Source organism: Montipora capricornis, chromosome 11 (genome assembly GCF_036669925.1).
Source record: "Montipora capricornis isolate CH-2021 chromosome 11, ASM3666992v2, whole genome shotgun sequence".
NCBI classification, from domain to species: Eukaryota; Metazoa; Cnidaria; class Anthozoa; order Scleractinia; family Acroporidae; genus Montipora; species Montipora capricornis.
Window position 1 is genome coordinate 30,346,273 of NC_090893.1, and position 18,326 is coordinate 30,364,598.

General features: G+C 39.8%; 1 protein-coding gene across 1 annotated transcript in view; it reads right to left on the bottom strand.

The window, feature by feature from the left end:
- Positions 1–5,661: 5,661 nt before the first annotated feature.
- Positions 5,662–18,326, bottom strand: part of LOC138023346 (uncharacterized) — a gene marked incomplete at its 3' end in the record, with an annotated part of 31,342 nt that continues 18,677 nt past the window's right edge. Inside the window, exons 18-30 of the mRNA XM_068870359.1 lie at positions 17,700–18,019; positions 17,091–17,232; positions 15,973–16,096; positions 15,590–15,797; positions 14,541–14,682; positions 13,641–13,867; positions 11,976–12,062; positions 11,199–11,516; positions 9,611–9,684; positions 8,661–8,727; positions 7,978–8,181; positions 6,331–6,509; positions 5,662–5,809 (exon numbers count right to left, since the gene is read on the bottom strand). Coding sequence (XP_068726460.1) covers positions 5,662–5,809; positions 6,331–6,509; positions 7,978–8,181; positions 8,661–8,727; positions 9,611–9,684; positions 11,199–11,516; positions 11,976–12,062; positions 13,641–13,867; positions 14,541–14,682; positions 15,590–15,797; positions 15,973–16,096; positions 17,091–17,232; positions 17,700–18,019 — 2,240 coding nt within the window. The remainder of the gene's footprint in view (positions 5,810–6,330; positions 6,510–7,977; positions 8,182–8,660; positions 8,728–9,610; positions 9,685–11,198; positions 11,517–11,975; positions 12,063–13,640; positions 13,868–14,540; positions 14,683–15,589; positions 15,798–15,972; positions 16,097–17,090; positions 17,233–17,699; positions 18,020–18,326) is intronic.

The following is an 18,326-nucleotide window of genomic DNA, read 5'->3' on the forward strand; positions in this document are numbered from 1 at the left end:
AAGAGACCAGTTTAGTGTCGGAGCAACTCCGAAAGCAACACAATACAACACTAAATGGGGTAGAAACGTCTTCGAGGAGTGGCAGCAGCGACGGCAAAATAAATGTGCAATGTGAGAAGTTGTTAGAATGGCCGTTCTCAAATGCGAAGATGTTGAAGATGTGACCGTTTCAGTAGAGCACATGTCGGCAAATAAGCTAAACTTTTGGTTGAGCAAATTCAGTTCGTTTGTGAAGTGGCCAAGCAAAATGGAGAGCATTATCCGCCCAATTCGCTTTATTTGTTATTTTGTGCTATTAACTATCATTTGCGTGAGACGGAAGGCGAGGATGCATTAAACTTTCTAGACAAGGCACACAAGATTCAAGTAAATTGTTACCTAATAGTTGTGATTGAAATGTCAAACTTGTGATTGATTAATAAACTTTGTACAAATTTTCAGGACTCGTTTTTATGAAAGTTAAGCATACTAATTAGGCGAGTTAGAAGTCTTTATGAAATTTAATTTTACTGCTAATTCAACTAATTAAAAATTCATCAACCCCAGCCTTTCCCTGCTATCTATTCAACCCCTCCCCGTGCTTTCAGACAGTTGAACTTTAACGAGATTTACAAACCAACACATGTAACCTGAATAGTGCGTTTCTGTTGGCTGTCATCCTAATGAATTATTAATGATTTTTCCAATGTATTTATACCCACTACCTAAATTTAATAAATGGAGTACTTGAATTAAATCTTTTCACTATTCATCTCGTTTAGTTCTTACTATTCTGAGTTTTTTTTTTAATTTTCTTTCTTGTATTTTTTTAAATTATCTTTCTTGTATTTTTTTGGCAAAAGAAATGCTTGTTGTTGTTGTACAATTGCTGGTGGACGAACATGAGAGATCTATTGTTTTCGAACACCAACATGGCAGCGATGATGCAATGTGAATATAGGGCCTGTAAAACTGTTGTTTTGGTAAGAATTATCGGCATACACCTTGGATAGCGAGACTAACAGAGGCCTGAAACGAGTCAAGAAAATTGCACTCAGTGAGAGGAGGACAGTATGAAATGGCAGTGGCTGTGTGCTTTCAAAATGGCGGCCCATTACGAACAAGCGTACGCCTCCCAAAAAAACGCCCTGAACTGCAGGACATGTGAATATTGGGCTTGTCAAAATATTACACCGAAGAGGCCTACCTCCTTGGAGTTCCACAATCTTAATTTTCAGTGAAGAGCTTTTACAAAGAAAACCTTCAGGTAGAAATAAACTATATAGTTCATTCCACTCCTACTACAGCGTTTCCGTTTAGCTTTTATAGATTATTGGCCATAATGTGACCTAAGGGCACAAGCCAATAAATCTTCCGATCAATGACACACGAACTGAGGTATGGCTGTTGCCTTTCCGGATTTAGACTGAGGGATTTTCACAAAGTCAAAATAGCGCTTACCTCTTGTCCATGCAGTTCTGGAAATCTGTGGGATACACTTCAGTTTCTTGTCTTTGGAATTAAGTTCGTTGGCCGCGTAACATAGACCTTTTATGACGCAGTTGTTTCTCTGTTTTTAAGAAAAAAAATATATAACATTTAAAGAACAAAAATAAAAGTAAAAATAGTTTGTCAAGCGTGATACAGTGGCATTGCCAGTTGTCTTGTAAATGACTTGAACTTAGGAGTCGCACAAGACGATTGTTATTTGAATCTCTTTTTAAATTCCATAATTACTTCCAACTCATCAGAGTTGGAAGATGTAGAAAATGGCAAACTTATTTATTTAGATCAGTTTATAAATTTTTAAAGCTTATTGTTGTTTATTCTTCTAATTACTTTATGTCCCCACTTTGTTAATTTTATCACTTATGTAACATATTTTACTGCTTTTTAGTAGTGATCATCGTATTTTAAAACTATTTTTCACTGTAACAAACGCTAATCACTTGTACATTTTAACTCGCACTTGAAAATGACCTCCGGAAGGTCGAAACTTCGTGACTTTTTATTGTTGGCCTCTCAACTCGTTCAAAGTACTAAATACAATATGAGCGACCGTATTGTATCGGATATACAATGTCGCGCCGAAGGCGAGACATTTTATATCCGATACAATACGGGCGCGAATATTGTATTGTGCTTATGAAATGTCAGCATTTAAGTGTTAATGTACACTAGGTATTTTTGGTGATTCAAGACATTTTAACCGTGAAAATTGAAAGAAACATTTATATAAATGAAGAGAAAGCTGTATCAGAAATACAGATATTGATTAATAAAACATTTCTTTTGTTTTCCCATGATGAATTATTAATGAGTTTTATAATGCAATGTTAATGTGGTTCATTCCGGCACACACACTGAATTTTTTAATAAGCTGGCAAATGACGTAATTTTCTCCTAAACCGCTCTGTGAGGTCTACCGGTCATTTGGAAAACGAAGAACTAGGAGACCGACAAATAGACAAAAAAATGAAATTTTGATCCCAAAATCACAAAAGCAACAGTTCTTTTCAGTGCTACATTTTTTATCTTTTACTTCATTGAGCTCAGTTACTTCATCAAGTTTTCATGAACTTTTGAAGTTACCAGAGACTCTGGGGCGAGTTTACGAGCCCGTACTCATATCTTTCGGGCCTCCAGTTTTTGTGGCTTTAAAATGGCGGCTTCACGCACTACCCACTTCTGATGGAAAATACATCATGCAGGCAAGGGAAAATGAAACTCAAAAGAAGGGAACGGTAATTGCACTATTCCAAAAAACGGGCTGCATGGAGTGTTACCGGAATCACAGTCTGAGAAACAACATGGAATTTTTACCAAGCAATTCTTGGTTTGCATCCATGTGACGAGACCACCATGTTGGTGTACAGAACAATAGAAATTGGCCCCACAAGTTTTGCATAATGGAGTAAAATTGCCAAAAGACGTTTTACTGCATTGTTCTGTACATCAACATGGCCGACGTGACGTCTGATGCAAACCATCCATAGACCTCTTTCATAATCGTGGCGAACTAAAATATTCTTTTGTTTTAATACTAATAAGTCTTGCTAGCCTCGCTACGACGCCCAAATTTCAAAAGAATATTTGTTTTAAAGTGAGGGCAGTAGGTCTAATTAATATACACAAAAGCATGATAAGGTGGTCGCCCCTTATGAAAGCGGTCTATTTGAGGGAAGGCGAAATCTTGGTGGCCACACATAGAGAGACCCTAACTGGCATACGTTTTTAAACCAAAAACAAAAGGAAAAAAGTACCTTTTTCCAACAAAGTCCATTTGCCAAGCATCTATGACACGCTGAGTCGTAAATGACCAATTTAAGTTTGTTGCTTTGCAGGACGCCATTGTTAGAAGCAGACACAAGCACCCTCATTGGCAAGCCGCGTAACTTTCTCGCACGAGGGAAGCTGAAAGGAAGCTGGCAACGTGCTTCGCTGAAACTCTGTAAGTGACCTTTGACTCTCTTATGGTTTCCAATAGCACGCCAGGCGCGACGCAACAACTAAAGAGGAAAACGCCAAAAAAAAGTCGAGCATAGATTAAAGGGGCTGGCAACCAAACCAAGCGATACTTTAAAAAAATCTACTTAAAACATTGAAGGAAGGTTTAAATAAAACAGCAAATACAAAAGGAGGAAGGGATGAGCAAAACTGAAGAAGAAGAAGATTAAAATGGATTGTGATTGGGGTTTTTGCCTCACAGTTTCTCAAATTTTCTCTTTTGTCTTTAAGTTAAATTATGTATGCTTGGAAGACACTTTTTTTTGTCACAACTCTTTGATTTGTGTCGTAAAAAAAGGTGCAGCCATTACGGGAGAACAATTAGTAAAACCACAAAAAATCAGCTGCACTGCCGTGACACAGTCCCTTTCACCCCTATAAATACTAAAGGTACGAAGACAAAAAGCAGGAAAACCTTGTCATCAACTACTTTCATACGAGAGCTTCATGCCAGGAGCTTAAAGCTCACGGCGTATGTTAATTAGATTATACTTGTGAGAGTTGTCTCCTACAGCCATCAAATGAAATGCAAGTTCCTTGATGTAGGCGTCACAAAGTGACCCCAGCCAAAGTGACCATGAACTCAACCAAAACCCTAAGCAAAGAGCAATACATGAAGTTCTTAGGCTTAAGGGGGACACCTTGTGACACACAGTGAATGTTATGCAAAGTTCAACGAATTTCATTATGCACCTGTATTGGGATTGTATGTAATTTTTCCTTGAAACCAGCCAATCACGATCCTCACTGCCCTTGGGATTAAGTTGTCTTGTGATTAATTGCCTTCACAATCAGGAGACAAGCAAAACAAGACAGAATTTCGAGGTTTGGCCCTTACCCCTCATAGTCGTGTCTACATACAGTTGTGGATTAATTAAAGTTACATCATTGAAAGATAACACCTACTTTAGCCTTCTGGATGTGACATGTGACGTGGCCCTCCCAGAATCCGGATCCATACACGCTCTCAAATCTGCAAGCACGTTTCCTCAGATCACAAACGCCCTTGGATTGGGTGGCTCTAAGTTTGGGTGGCTTTCTCTTGTCAATACTGCAATCACTTGACACGTAGCCTTTATAACAACGACATTTGCCATCGACACATCGCCCTCGATTGTTACAGTTATCGGGGCAAATTTTGCCAATGACCTTAGAGTCGGGTACCAGACGACCTTTCTTGTCTTTTTTGTAGTTCTTGGGGTCCACCAGGGCAGCAGTCTTACAAGCATCCTCGAAACTGGATAGCGATGATTTGGCCATAGATAAAATGCCTGATATCTGATGGAACAGAAGGAAACACACGAAGAAGAGTTGGTTGAGAGAACAAGAGTAAATTAACATGAACAGCATAATCGGTTTCCTAAAAGGAAGGAATGCTAATCACAGTTATCCAACAAAGTAAACGATCTCAATTTATAGGTCTGAGGTCTGAGGTCTGAGGAAGAGCCCAACAACTTTTACAAATCCCAAGCTGAGCTGCTTCATTACCTCAATTGCTAGATCAACATAACTATTTCTTATAGGTCCAATAGCTTAGGAATTTTTGCATGAGACTTGACTTTTCAACGCTTTTTAATTACAATCGCTTGAGTTGTTACCGTGAGAGTAACCATCCTTTCCTGATATTCAACAGATAATCATGAGTGACCATGAATCAAGAAATGAGCGAGCAAGTTCATACGATTTTTTATTTATTGTACACTCGACAAAATCACTCCATCTCTGCGTTTCCATAGCAACTTCCGTATTGCAATCTCTAACCTACTTATACATTCGTCATTAACCAATCAGAAACGCGATATTTTGTTGACTGCATAATAATTCCTTCTTACTCGAAACGATGCAATTATAACAAAGAGAAACTACGTAACTACCTCGAGCTCTTGACTTTACCTTTATATCTGTCATGCATTCCTTAACCGAGTTTATTTTTTTCCCGCCGATGATTTTTCTACACACGCGGGCAGCGCGAGACCTTCGCAGCAATCTTTCACAGTAATCCTTGGCTTTCTTTTCCGTAATTCCAGTCGACGTTGGCCAGCTAGGGATGCGGTACTTAGTCTTAGGTGGCTTGAAGACGTAGTTAATAGAATCTGGATCGTAATCGCGATTATCGTTTCGTCCAGGCTTTCTCGGTTTCGACGGAACTTTGATGGGTTTGACAGGTTTCCCGCCCTTGTCAGTGTCTGGTAGAGGTTTGACGTCACAGGTGTTAAAGCGGCGGTTTCCTTTTTTGACGCATGAGCACGAGGGTCTTACCCGTCGTCTAACGGTGGAAATTCGAGGTGGAAGCTTTTCGAAGAGAGTGGTCCCGGGTTTCAACCTTCAAGAGAAAACAAACATAAGAAGAACAATTTGCAAGCAAACAAAACTGGACACGTTCGAATCACCCTCGCACTGCAACTTTTGCAACATTTTGTGCAATTCTCGAGCAATAACCTCAAAAACGCAGTCATTCTATGGCACTAAGCTGTGAGACTTTTCCGGAAAGTTAGACTCTGCTTTAAATAGCAAGTGTTTGCGAAAAATGTCATTTTACAGCATTTGAGGAGTTTTGGAGCAAAAAAATCCAAAACAACCTCCTTCAAGGGTAATGGAGAAAGAGAAGCGATGTGCGATGTTCCATTCTACAATGTGGTGTGACTATTTCAATCAAAACTACTGAGCAGTGCTCTTCTGTGGTGCTGTTTATTATGCTGTATAAACATAGGTGATTCTAATCCTCGTGCCTGTTGATGAAACAACGGGATTGCTTCTCTGCGGTGTTCCTTATTAGGTTGCCTAATGATGATTCTACAATTTCAAAGAAACTGTATTGTTTACCAAAATACTCCATTTACATACATGTATTTCCTGGCAAATGTGTAAATGCCCTTTCTCTCCAAGTCATCTGCAGCATTTCCATTATTGTTTCCGCACAGACCTACAGTAGCCCCGCTGTCTATACCAGGAACGGTTAAGTAAAGGCTCATACCCCAGTATTGACAGTGAGCTTCAACGATTGCACCAGACCGCATCATGACCTAAAAGACGACACATTCAATGACATTCAACGCCCAAACGTACTTTTAATACGATTTCAACGACTTTCAAGATCTTGAATAAAAGTCTCGGAAGAGTAAACTTTGAAATGCGCCAACGACTACTATTAATGGCGGAAAGGGAGATCACGACTGGCTTAGTATTCCAAGCTTTCCCCTTAAAAAAACAACAACAAAAAAACAAGAAAACAAGCTTTAAGGATTTGGAAATTGGTGAGTTTTGGGGTTTTACACAAGAAAGTGTGACCAGATTCGCAAAAGTTCCAAAAACCTTTCTGCGCTTTACTGAAATCACTGCGAAAAGTGCAATCCATTTTTTTTTAATCTGCACAACTCAGATTTCTAACCCACGAAAGGTGTGTTTAACAAACTGTTCTACGCTCTAGTTTTATTCGTCTCACTGATTTTGCTCAGCAGAAAGGTCTCTGATGAGTCCCTTGGTCGAGATGAAACGAGCTTCGTAACACTAACCACAAACAATGTATTTTCATGAGTAACTGTCAACTTTATTGTCAATTTTCACTCGTGAATTTGTGCGGTCTGGAATCCTTATGAAATATAAGGCGAGATTGCTGTCATCATTTTGTTAGCGAACGGGCGTGATGCCCAACGAGTTTGCCAAGCAGAAAGGTCTCTGATGAGTCCTTTGGTCGGGATGAAACGAAATTCGTAAGACTAACCACGAACAATGTATTTTCACAAGTAACTGTCAACTTTATTGTCACTGTGAGATTTACGGCAAAATGTCACCCGCAGAAAGTGAAATTTCGATTGAAAGCAACAAATAATTGCTATAGGCGGGGAGATTTATTCAAGGAAAGAAAGAATATTTGAGGTTATAGAGGCTTTGTGTCAATCAACCATCGACTCACACAGAGCTTTGTATATATATTCTTTAAAAGTGTAAGCAAGAATGGATCGACATAATTTTTTTTTTCCTGCCTATCAATCAATTTATTTTATGGACAAAAAAGAATATACCACAAAATACTTAACTCTTTTTTGCAATCACCGCTCTTAAAATGAAACTGCTCGGGAACCGTGTCTAATTCTCTTTTGGGTGTCTCCATTCTGGCTAAGGCAATGAGGCACTTTTATCAGATTCCATAACCCAGAGTGTCGACATTTCTCATTTGGCCTTGTCCCATAGGTCGTCTGTCTTGGCCCATCCAAATTTAGAACACAGGTTCCACCAAATAAGGGCAAATTACATTGAGCTCGATGACTCACTTCTGATTAGGCCTCACGAGGGATTGCTCGAGCAACACGTAAAAGTATGGATTGGGGAACGGAACGGAACGGAACGCCGCCATATCTTTTTGCGGCAAAAATCTAGCTAAACCTAGTGGAAAAATACTAAATACTAAAAGGGCTGAATTCCAACGCAGAACGAGACTGTTACAATAGGTTATGGACTTATGCTTTCATAGCAAATGGAAAAGGGACAAACCTTGAATCGTGTACTTTGACCCGAACCATATCGACGGATTTTCATTCGGTTTCCGAGAGGCGCTCGGGATTTCTGTACGACACGTGGACTGGTGCGTCGCCATGGGCCGTGACACATGTCAATCGTGACAACGTCATTGTTTTCCCGTATTGCGACGCCGCAGTTGCACACTACACGCCAGCAAGGCCAGATACGCGCTTGGACCTAAAGAGAAATGACAAAATTAGAATCCACAAATAGACTTGAGTAAATGCCCTTCCCCTCAAAAGAGACTTAAGGAATTACGAACTCTAAAGTTCAGCGTCAAAACAACGCTTTGGTTTTACAGTACTTCGGTCTTTCAGTCTTTCAGGAGACAATAACGTTTACAGCGAAAGGTTGTCGGACCATTAATAACAAAAGCCAACAAAGTGGATAGAAAATAGCCCATCGCAACGCTGGATAGGACCCACTGACCCGTTTGCTAAACGATTGACAGTGAAAACTGAATCTTTGATTTGAATTTTAACGTAAACCATGGCTTCAATTTTTTTAGATAATCAATTTCAGTGCTATATTGAAGAAAAAGAGCGGGGTTCTTATGTTATTCGACGTAACTTACTATTGTCCGATTTCTAATAGATTGCATATTCCTATGCATTATGAAGTTATAATCTGCGCGACGAAGGCAAAAAATGACATACCTCAAAGTTTCTTCTCGTGCTCTTTGTCATAACGTAGGTACCAGCGTTTCTCAAGATATCGTAATACCTGGAAAAGAAGATGCAAGTTGTTAGTTTAGAACTTTCCCGCCATAAAGTTAAAAAGTAGTATATGAGACGATGTGGTGTCCTTGCCTACAAGCTGAAGTTTATGTTAACATCGAACGCGTATTTAAGGCCCCGACCACAAGTTTCTGAAGATATATTTTTGAATCTGAAACTTTGTCTTCGCGGATTCACCTTTCGTCCACACATATCTGGGCGAATCCGGCATGCGAATCCGCAACTTTTTTTAATCCGCTCACCAGAGTGGAAATTTTTCAACACGCAAAGACTTTGGAATAGTGTGGACGGTCGAATCCGAATATTTTCAAATCCGATGTCCTTACAAACTCAAATCCAGTCTTTACCGCGTAATTACTCCTCGTGGCCGCTGAACGAAGATGCTGTCGCTTCTCTTGGCGCCAACTCGCAAGCCTGCTGGCGCATGATTTTGTTGACAATAGTCACAGAAGTATGGAATGGTATCTCCTCTGAACTTACCCTGCTTGGGACATAACTTTTTAAACAAAAATTGAAAAACTTGCTTCTAAATATCTTAAGAAATGAAGAGATAAATGTTGGCTTGCGCTTCATTGATCTTTCTAAGAATTTGGCTCTTTTCTTGATATAAATTAAAACACTCTGTCCTCTCGTCTATCACGCTTTTTTATTTTGTTTCTGTAGTTTCAATTGATTTATTTTTCTGTTCTGTCATTTATCAGATGTTGTTTTACAGAAAGAGCTAACAATATTTAATTGTAGTTAAAGTAGTCCGCTTAGAATAGCCATGCCACCTGCGGGCTACCACGGTTTCTGTAAGAATTGTTTCAAAGTAAAGTCATCGTGAAGCGTGTGATTGAAGTGTGAATGAATGCAGCTTTTCTCCTTACTTTCCATCAAACGTGCGATAATGAGGGTCACCAGTTCCATGACATTTCTTGACACCTCGGTTTGTCGTTATAACCTTCAAAGCAAAAAAGTCATTGCTATCAATAAGTTAGTAACATATAAAGCCTACGTCGAAACTAAACGTCACTTTGCAAGTATTCATAAGTACTTCTAAATACTACCGTTATGCCCAGGTTTGCAGGAAATGACATTTTTACCACAATTGCTTGTAATCTCGCAATCTGATTAGCTAATTTGCCGTCATCGATAAATTTCTCGACAACGCTGCTCGCACCAACTTTCTTTTGTTGTAATAGCCAATAAGAAACGCTCATTTGGGTACCGAGGCCAATAGGCCATTTTCGATTTTATATCTGCCTCCTCTTCAAAGCGAGTCTAAGTGCGAAGTCTTTGTAATGCTAATTAGTTTTACTTTACATATGAATGGAAACTGCTCTTCATAAGAAAAACTTCGCACTTAGACTCGCTTTGAGGAGGAGGCAGACATGAACTTGGAAAGGGCCCACTAGATCGCGAGAAAGTTATGACATTTTTCTGACTTTCTTTGACATTGAACAATGATATTCGTCATTACACTGGTCAAAAAATTAGCTGTGGACTTACAAGGCGACATTTTGACCAATGTAATGACGAATATCGTTAACGATAAAAGTACAGACATTCGACATTCGACACATTCGACTCGTTCACTGTATTAGTCAAGTTAGACATTCCGAAATGTCCTCATCCCTAAACCACAGCCAATACAACACAGAATAACGAAACTTAAGGTTCACATTGCAACCAAGTTAACAATCACAAAATTTGATCCCATTCTAGATTGAAGAAATTTGAATGAAGACAATTTGCTACAAACTGCTCTATCAGGAAGTTCTATCTTTTCCTTTCCTTGTTTAGCAAATTGGTAGCATATAAAATGATTTGGATCATCTTCACGAACACACTAGACACGAACGTCGAATCGTTGGGCCTTTGAGTTGTAACATTTTATCTACATTCAGATTTCTTCAAGCCAGAGTAGCATCGTACTCTTCACCTTATTCCAAAATGGCCGCCATTTTAATATGGCTTGTGTTTCATTGCCACTTGGCCTTTTGGTTTCGTTGTAGATTAAATATTCTTTTGAATTTTACGTTTGAAACCGAGGCCAACAGGGCCAATTCCCAAAAGAATACTAAAATAGCGGCCATTTTGGAAAGTAAGGTGTATGTCTAACAACACAAAAATAATGACCGTGAAATATCAATATGACGGAAAGTAAAACTGCTGAATGTCCTTGAAAAAATGTTGGTACGAAATAATGCAAACCAGAGGTCTATCCTGGAGATAAGTGAATGATAACGATTTTTACCATTCCATCAGAATTCGAGGGGACCGGAATAATGAATAATAAATAACGGCTTAAAGAGGAATATGCATAAGGACTGTTTAGCGTTTGAATATTCAGAATAAAGAATTTTACGGAAAAATGAATGTCGAAGAAAATTTCAATAATGAATAATGAATAACTCCACCCCCGAATCGGAAAAAACAACACAATTCGAAGAAATTCTGCAAGAACCGACCGACCTTGATAGACGGCAGCCTATATCCTTTCCAGAATCCACACAGACCAGGAGTGGATTTGATGGGACGGAACCAAACCTGGATCTTTTGGTTCTTGATTTTCTTGAAGTCTCTAATAGGCTTGATGTAGAAGCCGAAATTTCGCCTGTTTCTTTCTGTTAAGCTCAAACTACATTTGTCGGTTACGAATTCATCATGGTCATCCAGGTTCACAACCACTGATGGGTGCCTGTTAACATGAGACCTGATTGGTATAAGTGTGCTCAGTCGCACAATTTTCCAATCGGAGCTATCTGTCATTCGTAAAGACTTGGGATGAACCTGAATGAGAGTAATCACACAAAGTTAGTCTTTATAAAATCTCTTTGAAGGTGCTTCCAAAAATCTTCTGTGTTGCCGAGGTTTTTGAAACGACTTGAAATTTTTCATGCGAATTGGTTTAATGAATTTGGCTAGACAATAGGTGGTTTTCAACCAACCTTTAGAGACACCAATAACAATAGTGAAATGTACGACTTCTGGTGGACGAACAAAAGAAGCTAATGAGAGATCTTTTGTTTTCGTCCACCAACATGGCGGCCATGACGTAACGTGAAAACCACCTAACGATGTACTGAAGGAACTGAGCCGAAAGTTGGCGTGTGCATCGCTAAGATGAATTTTGATTTTTGGAAATCGTCGGTGTGTCTAAATTCATTTCTCGTAAGCCTAAGTTTAACTATGTCTGTTCCTAGCTTGGATATTTACCTGTATGTCACATTTCTTTTGAATTAGAATTACCTTGATGCCCGCAAAGAAGTCCTTGCTACTCTGGTACATGGTCCAATCCTTTCCATTCGTATATCGAGTTTTAGCGCGACAAGAGACCTTAAGAAAAAGAAAGATGATTCAGTCATGCAGTAAATGTTGACTCAGACGCGGCTTTTGGAAAAAGGACTACCACTGGGAGAAAAAGCTACCGCAGGAAAATGACAGGAAATTTATCAAACGAGTATCACCTACACAACAAAATGCCTCACCACAAGGATAATACACAACGTATTAAGAAAGAATTAAGCCCGTAGATGATATATAGATCTATATAACTCACTCTTATAATCCCTAATCGCTCGCTGAAAGGGGGATCTTTGATTACGTCATTGTTCGCAGTTTGTGTCATTGACATAACAGCAAATTTATCTCTAAGAGGGCGTCTTGTTATAAGGTAAGGTAAGCGCTTTCCGAGTCAATGACCCAACACGCCGGTGCTTACACCCGGTTTCCGTAGCATTAAGCGACTAGGAGTATTTATACTCCCCCCTGGATGGGATGCTAGTCCATCGCAGGGTTACCCCCAGCATTACGCCGGTACCCATTTATACACCTGGGTGAAGAGAGGCACCGTGGGAGTAAAGTGTCTTGTCCAAGAACACAACACAATGTCCCCGGCCAGGACCCGAACCCGGACCACTCGCTCCGGAGTCGAGCACACTAACCATAAGGCCATCGCGCTTCCCGTCTTGTTATAAACAAACGTGAAGGTTTAAAGGTGGCTTTAGGTTGACAAGTGTCTTTTTTTTGTTTGTTTGTTTTGTCTTGTTATAAACAAACAAAAAAAGACACCTGTTAACCTAAAGCCACCTTTAAACCTTCACGTTTTGATTCTTAACGAAATATTAACCACCAAACATTTTGCAGTTTAAATGAAATAAGAGTATATATACATATATATTTGAAGTGCAGGTTATAGACGAAAGGTCGAAGTGATCATCGCACTTAACTACACAATTGTCCTTTTTATAGACACCTGAAAAATTAAGGTGGCTCCAACGGGATTCGAGCGCATGACCTCTGCGATGCCGATGCAATGATCCACTAACTGAACTATGAAGCCACACATTTAGGAGCAGGTCAATTTGTTGGGTTCATTTGTTGCTGTTAAAGGACTCGATGAATGTCTTGAAAGAAATGTATTTATTTGAAGCGCGGGATATAAACAAAACAAAAAAAGGTGATCCTCGATCGTCACTGGGCGATTTAAGCAATTGTCTTTTACAGTTCGTAAACATTTTACAGTTTGTGCGACAAATGTGGTTAAGAGCCCAGTTCTCTTTGGTCGAATTTCACAATTCTAAAGCTTAACTGGTAAGTCGGGTACAAATTTACAGATATATCTTACTATGCAATACGCTTTCAATATATTTAAAGCTGAGTTCTTGGAGAGGTGAAAAGGACAACGAGCCCATGCTAATGAGGACAACTTTGTAAACAAAGATTCCCCAATAATCGCGTTCAGCAAAAAATGTTACGTGAACAGTCAGTGGGTTCAACGGCTGGACATTCAGACAGATTCACAGATAGACATCCCGGATACCAATCACAATCAGACAGTCATTCGATTACCCATTCAGTAAACCCGCCAGCCCAACCCCCAAGTCAGCCAGCGAGTCAACTGAAAGCACTCACCGTTGTTCCTGCTTTGAATCCGTAAGTGTTTTCCATGAGTTCGGCGTGCGTTCCTCGCACCGTCTCCACTTTGGTAACTTTCTTGTTCACAAACCATTCAACACGTGTCAGCGTTGAGGTCTTTCGTCGGCCTCGGATGTTGAAGTTGCAGCGGAGAGCGATTCTGGAACAACTACGACCCCGTCTCATCACTGGGCGTATCACTGGACGGGAAATTACTGGATAATCTGAAGCATAGAATAATAAAGAACTAAACAAATAGCCAAATGGAAACTAAGGATTAAACAGGTTTTGGTTAAACAGTCGACCTCATCGCCTGATGAAGACCAGCCGTGTGCGGTCGAAACGTACGATTTACTGAGGGCATTTACATGCACTAGCACACGGTAAGGTCCCTTTAGCTTGTACCTGTTTCTGCCGAGGCTGTCTCCTACTACATACTGTTTTTAGAGACACCATTACCAAGCTGGCTACCTTTCCGGAGAGAATAGGATGAAGCGCAACATCGGGAACTCCGTGCCCTACTTTGCGAAGAGTTTGTGGGTTCTGTAACGTCGTCCTACAATTTATTTCATATAGAAACTGAACTCTATTAAAAACGAATTCTTCTTTTTACTCAAGAAATAAGGTGCTGGTCACGTGATCAAAACACACTCTTGTCTCCCAAGAAAGTTGAATGCATTTTAAATTTATTCTCTTGGGAGGTTTTTCGAATGATCATGGAAGAGAATAGAAAACTTAATAATTGCGATAAAAACTGGAAAAAGTCATATTTTTGAACAGATGGCCGTGCAATAACGCAGCACCTATCAATTGTTGGAGCTAAATTCCCTAGTGTGTCCACGTGGAACCCCGAAAAACAACCTTGGTCTCCAGATATATATTATGACTCTAACATACCTGTAGTGCAGCCGTACACTTCAACCCTCATACAGATATGAGAGTGCCAAGATCGCGGATTAAACCGCAAGTAACGTCCATTAACGGGCGGATCGATCGGCTGCTCTACTAAAGAGAACCTGTCAAAGTTGCCTTTCATCAGCTGCAAGGGAAACCACCGCCATTTAAAATAATTATCATTATCATGATTGTTTAGTAGTGCAGGTATGTTGACATATTTCTTTTAGTTATAATGCATGCATAACACAAGCCGTTAATAACTTAAGCCACATGCCAATCCGTAAACTGATGCCGTTTTTTTTTTAAATAATGATGGTACTACTAGCAGTGCACTAGCACTACCAATATAAATAATACTAATACTCATACTAAGTAAGTAAGTAAGTAAGTAAGCAAGCAAGCAAGCAAGCAAGCAAGCAAGCAAGTAAGTAAGTAAGTAAGTAAGTAAGTAAGTAAGTAAGTAAGTAAGTAAGTAAGTAAGTGAGTGAGTGAGTGAGTGAGTGAGTGAATAAGTAAGTAAGTAAAGTAAGGAACTTTCTTTAAGTGTTTCGTCTTCTGGCGTTTGGAGCACTAATTGGGGAACTTTAAACTGAAATCAACAATTAACGCAAATCAAATCAAATGTTGGTTTTTGAGGACGGGGGGAAACCGGAGTACCCGGAGAAAAACTTCTCGGAGCAGAGTAGTGAAACAAAAAAATCAACCCACATATGTCGCCGAGTCTGGCCACATTGGTGGGAAGCAAATGATCTCATCACTACGCCAGCCCCTCCCTTCAAATACTATACTAATTCAAACGGAGTGACAAGGTACGTATGACTGAAGAATGTACATCGATACAGTAATAAAATGAAATAAAATTTAAGAGATATCCGTAGGTGAAAGACCGCCCGTTTTCACAGCAGGTAAAGAGTTATATAATTATGCCCACGCTCCCGAAGAGATCGGCGTCTCGTAAGATGCAGAAAGTCATATAGCGCGTGGAAAGGATTGGTTTCTCTGCTATACATTTCCACAAACGAGGAATATTTTTTTCTCCTATTACGAACCTTAACTTTTCCTCCCTCCTTGATGGGTAAGAAGGTACGTCCATTCTGGCTGTAGTAAAGGTAGTAGTTCCTGACAAACTGGTTGGCGTCATACCTCCCCTGAGTAATGACTTTTGTAATTCTTGTGGGTTTCCGAAGATCAATTTGTAAATACTGATTGTGGTCGTTGCGTTTCACGCACCACGCCCCTCCAAGACTACCAACACGCCTGTCACGTGACAAAAAGTAATAATAAGACTGAGTTCTAAGTTCAAGTGCTTGATTCAACAAATGGAAGTTCACTTGTCTACCGAAGAGGAAATGAATTTCCATTTTACCGTTCGTCATGAGGTTTGCTATTAATTAAAATACGAAGTAGAAACCAGAACGCTCAAATGACTTACTTGACGTTGAGTCGAGCTCGTGCTGGAGTGAGACTCTTGTCCCACTGTGAAGAAGCTGTAATGGTACTGTTCGGAATGTGGTTACTCTGCATTCCAAGTGGCCGGAAGCACATGCGGAACATGGCTACAAAAGAAACAAAATAGGAGTGGAATACAATAATTTGTACAGATGGTTCATAGCTACCCATAAATTGCCCTGGAACCTAGCGTTCAATTTTCTAAGAATGTTGAGAGGGGTTATAAACTTTTTTAAATTTAGTTTTATGAATGGAATAGTTGGGTAGTGGAATCGCCTTCCACATGAAATCAGAAGATCACCTGCTGTTACCCACTTAAATTTGAACACTTTTAAAATTCTTGGTTGATCACTGATTTACTTACTTTCATATTTTACTCTGTGATGTAGTCTGGAAACTTCCCAGTTCTATGGTACATTGTACCATATGATTGTGGTATTAAATAGTAGATCACTGGATAATGCTATTCTAGAGTTTTGATTGGCTGAACCATTACGGTATACGAGCTATTGGACCTCGAATCATGATTGCGTTTCTAGCTTTCTGATTGGTTCACTCCATCTCGGTTAATAGTTCATATAGTACTGTATGACCTAAAATGTTAACTGATTGCGTCAAGTGTTGCTAAGCTGGTAACTGATTGGGCGTAACTTCCAAGTGTCCAATTGTTCAGAATTTACGGAAAATTACGGACAATTATTCCATTCGCGCTTGTTGGATTTGAGACTGGCTATAACTACGCTACGCTAGGCGCTAGGCTCCTCGTTGGCTGTCTATCATCTCGTATCCACGCGCGCTGGTAGAATAATTGTTAAATATACATTGTTAGTTAACTTTTGTGCTTTGTTTAATTAAGTTAAATAAATTAAATTGATTAAATTAAATTTTCTTGTTACGGTTAAAGATGATTAAGATTACCCATATGAGTTACCTTCGACTAACCGTGCCCTTTCGACGATGCTTCCAAATTAAGAAACCACAGTTTTTAATTTTCAGTGGAAGAGAATGATATTCTCGAGAATATCGATTTGCTAATGACTGTCAAAAGGCTGACGACCGGATTAAGAATTCAACGACGAAAAGTTGGTCTCTTTTCCTTACCTTGATTGCAGCCGTAAAGTTCAATTCTCATAGCTATGAAACTGTGCCACTGTTTTGGATAAAACCGGACATAGCGGCCACGGAAACTGGGGTACAGACGATTGAAAACCACAGTGTATCTATCACTGTTTCCAGGGAACATCTAAGACAAAGAAAAAACGTTTAAGAAAGAGTCCATAATTTCCGATTGACCATAACTTTCAAATCGTTGAGAATTGGAATATCTGGTAGCAGAGAGAGACAGAGAGAGAGAGGTTGTAAAATTCGATTCTCCTGATACAAACACTATTTTTTTTCTTTTTTTTTATTTCGAACAAATTCGAGGTTCTCTTTAACAAATTCGAGGTTCTCTTTAAAAGAAAAGAGTTTTGACGGTGTGCGGCTGAAGTTGTAGCATTGTCACATGCAGTGATGCATGATGGTATAGTAGGTACACGTGCGAACGGTGAGCGAAATATTATGAAACTTGTTAGTCCTAAGAAATAAAGCGTGGAGCTGTATCGAACGGCTGAGTATCTCTAGAGAAGTTATCTTTTTTATCTTCAAGATTGTCATTACAAAGTAAATAAAATGCGATAACTCAAGAAATAAAACGCAGTCATTTCCAACCTGGACCTTTTTCTTGATGCTGTAAAACGTGAACTTGCTGCCACCTTTACTGTAACTTATCTCGTATTTCTTGACCCATTGGTTGGCCTCGTATCGACCTTGCGTTGCCACGGCAACGATCCTTGAAATTTGACCGAGGTCAACCTGCATATATTGGAACACGTTGCTAGAACGCGGAATCCATCCGCCTGAGCCACCACTGTTGAGCAGATTCAGTCGAGCTCTCCACGGGCCGTGTCGTGCATCCCACATGGATGAGGCTTTGAAGTTGTACTTTGGAAGGCGCCCGTCTTCGAAACCCAATGGCGCCCCACATGCGCCTGCCAGAGTGAAGAGAAAATGAACAGATAAAAGAACATAAATCGAAGGGAAAGAAAACATGTATCAGCCGCAACGGTTTAAACTGCAATGTAAGGATACAGTATGAAAGACGCAAGTGTCCCAAGCTACACTAAATGTCTTCAGACTGTTCATGTCTGCGCGGCATGCAACAAATCAATGCGGTAAATTGGCGCTGTTTACAGTGCAGTGCAATAATTTGCTTTCCGTTTCATTGGCTATTGGCGCATTGGCTCATTTCATTACTAGCACCTGCTGTAATCCGCTGAAGTAAATACTTTGATTTTG